Consider the following 8,842-nt stretch of genomic DNA (forward strand, 5'->3'; position numbering starts at 1 on the left):
AATGAAGCCAAGACAATCTGCTATCAACTTACAGTAGTGATATTTTTCCCTGATGAAGATCCCAGAGCTTGTTGGAATAAAGCTTCTTAAAACTCAGCGTCTGGAATAGCTCCAGCTCGAATTGCTCTCTTTGTAATATAAAATGATATTTGTGCCAGTCTAATAAGTAGATCACTGGGTAGAGGCTTTTGTAAGTAAGTCTATACGTACTGCACCATTTCCTGGCTCTCTGCTCCAGCGTGTTGCAGGCTGTGTGCAGTGGGGGAGGTGCCAGGGCTGATCAAGCAGTGTAATTTTATACATTACTGAATCAGTGCAGGAGAAACCTGGAGGGACAAAGCATCATCTTCTCTTTGGACTGCACTGTAAAATCCTACAGCTCTCTCAGCCCAGCCATGCTCTGAGACATTTTTTCCTCTCCTTTTTTCTGATTTTGGTGTGAATGATAAAGTGATCTGATGATGGCTCTCGTTATGGAACCTATTAGCAAGTGGACGCCCAAGCAAGTAGTGGATTGGATGAAAGGTATGATCATTTATTACCATGTATTGTCTGTACTTTGGATCCTTGCAATTTACATACCTGCTCTTTGCATTCTTTGTTTTGGGCAGAGTTTATTCAGTTCTAATAATCCCTATGCTGCTTTGCACAGTAGTTTTTAGAGCCACGACTGAGGAGAGAGAGAGGCTGTTTAAGCTGTGCAGCATGTTGTTGGAATTTCTGCTGAGAGCTGAGCGGGGATCAAATGTGTCCGTTGATAAATGCAGGCATAAAGTGTTTGTGTCTGCTGGCTCCATTATGCATTGCACAGTGTAACGTTATTACGTTTGGCTGCTTTAAATTTGCCCTGATTAGGTCTGTTTCGCTCACATCAGGTGATCTGATGCAGTGGCTGTGCAGCACTCGCGTGTAGTTTAGGGGACCACAAGGAGCATAAGGTGCCGGGGGCTGGACCGAGGGATTCTGCGCCTACAGTGCCATGTCCCGGTTTGCTCAGGCTGCCCAGCCGCTGGGGCTGGCGCGGCTGCCGTGCGCCGTGCACTCGTGTCCCCGTCCGCCGCCGGTACCGCGGACAGTGCAGCCCGAGCCGCGCGTGGGGAGTGCGGGGCGGGGGGTGGGGAGGGACGCGCAGGGCTGAGCTCCGCTTCCCGGAGAAACTCTTCCCCACAACTTGACAGCAAGGGCGCTTTCCCTGCACGTTCGCAACCAGGAGCAGTGACATGTTTTGCTTTATAATGCTGGGCTGTGCTGCAAGCAGGCTGGGTCGGCGGGGAGGGTGGCGGATTGGTGGTGATGGTGATAAGTGTTTGAAATTTCTCCTGAATGGGGAAAAATGAATTTCTGCAGCGGGATGCATCGCTGAGGTTTTACATTGCTGCTGAGGAGCTGTCTGTCTTACAGACAAATAATTCCTGCTACAGGGGATCTCCATTATGTAAGAAGAAGAGGTGCAAATTTTGTTTGCCTGTTACTCATGGCAATAATTTCTGTAATGTGATTACTGAACTTACTGCAGGGCTGAATTGGACACCCGCTATAATATCCTTAAAGCTCTCTAAGCGTTATCATTAGTAAGGAAATGGTTTGATTTCATTTTGCTGAGCTATGTCTCCAACCTTAACTGAAGTTGGACCATTTAGGTGCTCATCAGACACATTCCAATCTGTTCTTTCACAAGCACGAGGCATTACGAAGCTAAGGGTATCAAAGGCAGTGTCTGTAGTTTGTTTCTCAGGTGTTTGTGAAGTCAGATTAACTGGATGGTCTTAAGCAGGTCATTGGGATGGATCCCAAAATCCATTAGATACAGGATTCATTCCCATACTCCAATGTCATTACTCGAAATCAATTCTTAATGTACATGCAGGGGAGAGTTTTCAGCTCCACACCTTCAATTTCAGTACCTAAAAGCTTTAAAAAGTGGAGAGATCCTTCTGCTGTTTTAGCTCATTACTGGAACTGCAATGTGATTTATTGTCAGGGTGGCTATAATACTTGTTGCTACATTTAAAAATACTTCCTGCTAGTCTTTAATCCTTTTTAATACAAACTAACTACATCTTGGGGAACATTGATCCATGACATATGCAGTGCATACCATGAGAGAGGCAAGAAGGTCACACAAGCAAAAGATTTTGAGGTGTATGGAGTTGCCTTACAGTTCAATTTTTGTACAAAGACTGCATCCAGCATCCGTAGGGATGTCTGGAGTAGACAGTATTGGCAGTTATGTGCCTCTGGGCTTAAGCATAACTCAGGATAATGCAAGGAATATTGAAGCATTCGCAAGATAGATATTTTCCTTGGCAGCACAAGCGCTACAGATCCACAAACAATAAAGTTGCACATTTGCCTGTGTTCTCCATGCCAGCATCACAAGTCCCTTCTTCAACTCAGTGTCCCCCTTTAGAAATGCAAAGCACACACAAATGGAAGCACACCAGGATTAGTTGAAAACTGCTTCTAAATGCCCTACTGTACAAAAATCACCCAGTTGTGCCCACTGCTTGCTTGCCATTTACATACATCCTGTATGTCAGCTCCATTAGCTGCAGTCATTCTGCTAAGTAGCTATTAAGGCATTAGAGAGGTCCAAGGTCTGCATGGGTAGTGATTCTTAAGTGATAAGGTAGCTTTTATGTATGTCTTCCATACTGACAGGTACACTTGGACAGCATTAACAGATATGGGGAAGGTATTTCAGGAAAATGCCTCTGCTGGGAATGTTGAAGGTTATCTTTGCTCTGGAAAGCAACATGTTAACAAAGACTATAGCAAATATTGCAAGTGTAGTACACCTTTTTTTGGTTTTCTGGGTTTTTTTCCACTCTTTTTTTGGCTTACAAGTATGCAGTCAATTAGCTTTATTTGTCATAGAATTTTGCTTGTAATAAAATTGAAATCCATATATTACATCCCACCAGGGGAATGAGAGCAATATGTCTTTTTTAAACTTGAACTTACTGTAATTGTTTAAGCTGTTGTAACTTACTTTTAGCCAAGTACACGTTGTGAAACTAACTAGCAGTCAGTACCAGCAACATCAAATTGTCGAGGAGGGGGTGGAAGAAAGCCATGAAAATGATGTTAATAATTTGAGACCTGGCTACCCAGAATGCGTCCTGCTGGCAGCACGCTGTTATGAGGAGCAGCTGTAGCCGAAGCCCCAGCCGAGAGGAGACACCCTTCTGTTCTTTTCCTTAAGGAAATGTTACTTGCCAAAAAAGTAAAAATTGGTAGGCTTTAAGGAACATTATTATGACAAGTTGGCATCTTGTATTTATCCACAGTTCCTCTCTTGGGAGTGTATTCAGCTGGAATCCGGCTTGGGAACTGATGGCATGGACAACCTGAAAAGGCCACGCGAGTCCTTAGAAACTGATCCTGGAGGCTTAGAGAGGGTCTAGAAGTTAAGGCTGTAGATACCTTTGTGTAGAAGAAACTGTCTTTGTACAACAACATTTTGTAAAGTTTAGCAAATGCAGAGCAGAAGGCCCAGTGGTTAAAAAGAAAGTTTTCAAAGGAGCAAGACCCATGCACTCTGAAGCCATTTTTAAGCACAGCTTTCAGTCACCAGTCATTTTTTCCCCAAAACATTTTGCAGTATTTTAAATGTCTCTAACTAGCTTTTGCTTCAGAAAGCAAGCCACTATTCCTCCTGGGCTGTACACATTTCATACAGAACTCAAATATTTTCTTGGGGATAGGTTCTATGGACCCAAAAGGTACTGCAAGTGAAAGAACTTTGCCTGGCTCAAATTCTGTCTTGGCACTGCTGGGAAGATGAACATCGCCCACCAGTCTTGCAAGTCCAGGAAGAATCAGAGTAGTTTTCTGACTTGGTCAGTTTTCATTGTCGTTCATTTTGATAGGTTCATAGATTCACAGAATGGTTTGGGTTGGAAGGGACCTTAAAGATCACCTAGCTCCAACCACCCTGCCATAGGCAGGGACGCCTCCCACCAGCCCAGCTTGCTCAAGGCCTCACCCAGCCTGGCTTTAAACACCTCCAGGGAGGGGGCATCCATGACCTCCCTGTGCAATCCTCCTTGGGCAACCTATTAAACACTTTGATAGATTAGTGTGAGTAAATGAGAATCTGCACTTCAATTTTTACATGTGCAGTGCTTCTACCTGGAGATTTTGACTGCTTTCTGGTCTGTGAACTTGCTGTGAAACTCAGTGACACTTGGCAGCTGTGAACAGGTTATTGGAGTGAACACTGCTAAGCCAGAGGCTGGCTGTTCTAACACGCAGGCATGCACAATGGCTGATAATCCTGGCCAGAATGTGGGGGTTTGGGGTGCCTCTGGCAGGCATGATGTCTTACTGCTGCCTCTTGCTTTCACTCATAATTAGTAAAAGCACAATAGTTTGTGTTTTCACCATAGGTGGAATCTAAAAGGTGTTCTTTGCTCTATCACAAGTAGCAGCATTGGAGATTTTGTGCTTCCCGAGTGAAGCAGTTTACAAGCAGGTCATTTACAATGCGCAGTCATTTCCACTGAAGTGACACCTCTGTCCAAGTAAATGCTAACTTACCAGAGCAATCCAGTGAAGTGAAATGGAATACAATGAGATGAAATACAGCTGTGACTTTAGGAGAATGGAATGCTATTAAGCAGCTGAAAATTAGAATAGGAAACCAGCTATTTCTTAAGTAGCTGTAAGCCATAACTCTGCATGGAGTCAGTTACTCAAAGTCTGGGGGATTGACAGTAAGGCTTGTCTGCCAGAGCAGCCTGCAGTGGAGGTTTCTCTCCTAATGAATGCTCAGCTTTGGATACTCATTTCACAACTGCAAGCCATTTTTTTCCCCTTTAAACCAAGAATTTCTCCACTCTCAACAGGAGATGCAGACATGAAAAAATAAAAATTAATTCAGTTGGTAAACTGATTAACTGTGCTGCACTGATCCTGTGCAGAATAATTATATGTTTAGCTGAAGGGTTTTCCTTAGCATGTAATTCCCTGATTTCAAGCTGGCTCATAAAAGAGAAAGGAAGGGAGGGAGGGGGGAGCTGAGAGCAGGGAAGCTGATGACGTGAGTGGAGCTGTTAGCATTCAGAGCACGCAGGGCTCCGGCAAACCCCCTGCTCAGTCTTCTTTTGCTTTCCATTAGATCACTACCTGTTCCGTAGCAGCATGTCATAAGCAGGGAGTCCCCTCTGTTTACAGAATGTAATAGCCCAAATCTTGGAGTGTACTGGAGACACAGCTAAATATTATGATCTACTGCAAAAGCAGCCTTAGAGGTGCTGAGCTGGATGATGCTTAGCTTCCTTGATCCCCCTTCATGACCCTAGAATCCCATAATGCAAGAATTCGACTTCACAAGATGCAATTTGAAACTCCAGTAGATAACCCAGGTCATATCTTATTTAGAAAAATGTAGGGTTTATGACATCTTTTCAGTTCTTCCTGAAGACAAATATGTTTGGAAGATAACTGAGAGCAACAAACAGGGACACCCTCAGAATTAGCATTGAATTTTCAAGCAGTTCTGAGGCAAGGGATTCATCATTTTCCTTCTGCTCTCACCAATTTCAAAACTGAACAAACAGCTTACAGTTGTGGCATGAATTACTGTGTTCCACTACTACCACATGTCCAAGTAAATCTAGAGCCATGACACTGTTACTAACACTCTACACAAGCTCCATTCTTCTCAACCTAAAAGGTCAAGATGTTGTGCAGAGCTCATAAGACTGGCAGGGTAATTAAGACTCAGTGCTCTCAAGGCTTTCACCGTTATCACTTTAATTCAACCTGTGTACCATTGCCTGCGCAGACAATGAAACACTTTGCTCAGTCCATGTCTTCATGTTCTGCCTTCCCAGTAACCATTCAGGGATACTCAGTGTCACAGCAAGCTGGCCTGCAAGCTGAGTATTCTACAAAGGCTTCCTTTTATCAAGTCCAGCTGCAATATTCTATGGAAATTCTATGGAGTATTTCTGTATCCCTGTCACTGTTAGCTCATTTTTACTAGCACCTTTCTGAGGACTAATTAGAAACTGGTCTTTATATCTTCCAAGGAACAACTGGATTAGCACCATCTCCAGAAAAGATTTCAGCAACATTTAGCACTTTAATGATCTGTATATTTATTATCTGGAGATTGAGGAATATGTTCTAAACTGCCCCTATTTGTGAGGCAGCTGGGTTCAGACCTTTTAAAGAACTGTAATTCTGCTCACAGGGAAGAGTCTGAGCTGAATGGAAGCCTCCCAAGTCACCTTTCTCAGGCGTAACTAATCTTCCAGGTCATTATGCAAAGAAATTTACTTTATAGTCTTGAACCTTCATATAGGCAGTCAGACAGCAGTGGCATGCATTGCTGTGTCTTGTAACCTTATCAGCTGTTCTCACAATACATTATGCAAAAACTCACCTTCAGATTCTGACCAGCATGAGGAGAACAGAGTAGCAGTGCAAGTCCAGAAGAGATCAACCTTCTCCAGCTCTCCATTATTTCACAAGGTATTACATTAGGAAGCAAAATTCAGAATAAATTGGATCCTGTGGATGACAGTTTCAGATCACATTAAATGAGGCACTGTATGTCAAGAACCTGCAAAGACACTGGATCCTGCTGAGCCATAATAGACCTGCATGGCTTCTTCCCAGACATAATGCTGACAGCATTGTCTTGCCCTCCTAATTCCCAAGTCTAAATTTCTCCTTGCTTTGGCAGGACTGACACCTGTTCCATAACATTGAGAGCCCTGTGTGTAACACCTCAGAGTTACTTTAACAAGTTTATAAAATGTCTGGCTCTGAGAAAAGAGCAGAACATCTTGGTGTTGCAGTATTTCTGGCTACCTCTGATGGAAAGCAGGTTTAGAAACATTTCCCTTTTTGTAGAAGAAATCAGTGTGTGCCAGAAAAATACTGTCTAGATGGTGGAGTCTCAGGCAAGCCTCCATCCCAGTTCTTGGGTCTCAAAAGCAGTGGGAAGGCAGCTGCATGCTTTCTGGCTCTGTCCTCAAGGCAGTCTCCTAAGTGTGCAGTGTGGGTCAGATGGACGCTTCCTGTGCTTGAGTACAGAAATCTTCTTACCTAATGAAATCCCCACACATCTGTTTCTGGCAGGTCTGAAGTCTTGCATTTCTGTTTGCAATGATAAAATACATGAGGCACAATAAATATTGCAGCACTTGTCTGAGCCAGAAAAGTGAAAATTACATTGCCATTTGACCTGGTCAGGCTGCAGAGTTGGGCAGAGGTAAAGTTCAACAAGGGCAAGTGTAGAATCCTGCGCCTGGGGAGGAGCAACCTCCTGCAGCAGTACAGGTGAGGGCTCACCTGTGGGAAAGCAACTCAACAAAGAAGGACCTGGGAGTGCTGGTGGACAAGAAGTTTCCCATGAGTCAGTAATGTGGCCTTGTGTTGAGAGACCAATGGTGTTCTGGGGTGCATTAAGAAAAGTGTGGCTGGCAGGTGTCAAGAGAGATTCTCCTCCTGTTCTGCCCTGCACTGCTGAGGCCACATCTGGAGTATCAGCTCCAGTGCTGGGCTTTGCAATTCATGAGACACAGAGAACTACTGAGAGAATCCAGGGGAGACTACAAAGATGAGGGGCTTGGAGCATCTTTGTGAGGAGGAAGGGATGAGAGCCCTGGGGTTATTTAGCCTGGAGAAGAGCAACCTGAGAGGGGATCTGATCAATGCTGATCAATAGCTAAAGAGCAAGAGGACAGGGCCAGACTCTCCAGTGGTGCCCAGTTACAGGACAAAGGGCAATGGGCACAGTGGAACACAGGAAGTTCCACCTAAGCATGAGTAAAAACTTTCTTGTGAGGGGTCCAGAACACTGGCTCAGGTTGCCAAATCTCCTTCTCTGAGAGACTCCAAACTCACCTGGACATTGTGATCATGGGCAACCTGCTGTGGGTGACCCTCTTCTAGCAGAGAGGTTGGACTGGGTGATCCCCAGAGGCCCCTTCCAATGGAGGTTGTAGTTCTTCTGGTGAAGTTAGTCACACTGTTGCTATTAAATTAATGACATACAATAGTATATAATATTGCTGAGCAACAGCAGCCACTCATCCTCTCTCCCCACAACAATGTTGTAGATATGTTTTAAATGCTACTTTTGTAGGTTAGTTTTTTTCTACTAAACATGAAACTCTGCTGTTCCCTGATGCCATTTTAGTGATGACAGCAGTTGGAAAGATGGAGCTTCATGAGTTATAGGATGCAAAGAGCCAAAAAAATTATAAGGTTGTATCTGTGAAGAGCTCTAGTGACAAATTGAAACAAAATTATTTCTGATTACCAAATACTCCAACAGCTCCTGACAAGTGTCCTTGTTGACCTTCTATAGTGATGCACTCAGAAGAATCCAAGACCAGTGCACCATTTGGTTTGCCTATACTAATTCTCCACCAACTCTTCTCCCACAGAAAATGAGTGTTAAAAAGACCACAGTGCACCTGGGTTACAGCATAGGTGATATGATTAACATAAACCGGGAACAGACAGTGAGTTTACAAAACACATTCAACTGTGTTCACTACAACCTTGTCCACCTTCTTCATTCTAAGCATCACATGGACCCTGCAAAAACTCAGGGCTTTGTAAGCAGAAATTGAGTCTTCTATAACCACACTGAAACTGCTACAACTATAGGAAGGATTAATTTGACACATCTCCTTCTTAGTTTACATGGAAGAGTTCCTCTGTTTGAGTTAAGACAGACAATGGTGTCATCAGCCTGACAACTCAGACACAGCAATTATCACTTGAATGAAGAGCGTGTTATAGCTCTGCCTCTCTCCACCACCTCTTCTCTTCTCTTCTCTTCTCTTCTCTTCTCTTCTCTTCTCTTCTCTTCTCT

At 43.9% G+C, this 8,842-nt stretch overlaps 1 protein-coding gene across 1 annotated transcript in view; it reads left to right on the forward strand.

The window, feature by feature from the left end:
• Window positions 1-450: 450 nt before the first annotated feature.
• Window positions 451-8,842, forward strand: part of LOC137450774 (connector enhancer of kinase suppressor of ras 2-like) — a 199,007-nt gene continuing 190,615 nt past the window's right edge. The window contains exon 1 of the mRNA XM_068157671.1: window positions 451-525. Coding sequence (XP_068013772.1) covers window positions 459-525 — 67 coding nt within the window. The 5' untranslated portion in view covers window positions 451-458. The remainder of the gene's footprint in view (window positions 526-8,842) is intronic.

Source organism: Melanerpes formicivorus, unplaced genomic scaffold (assembly GCF_026170545.1).
Source record: "Melanerpes formicivorus ecotype bairdi unplaced genomic scaffold, bMelFor1.0.p_v2 SCAF_37, whole genome shotgun sequence".
In the NCBI taxonomy this organism is placed as follows: domain Eukaryota; kingdom Metazoa; phylum Chordata; class Aves; order Piciformes; family Picidae; genus Melanerpes; species Melanerpes formicivorus.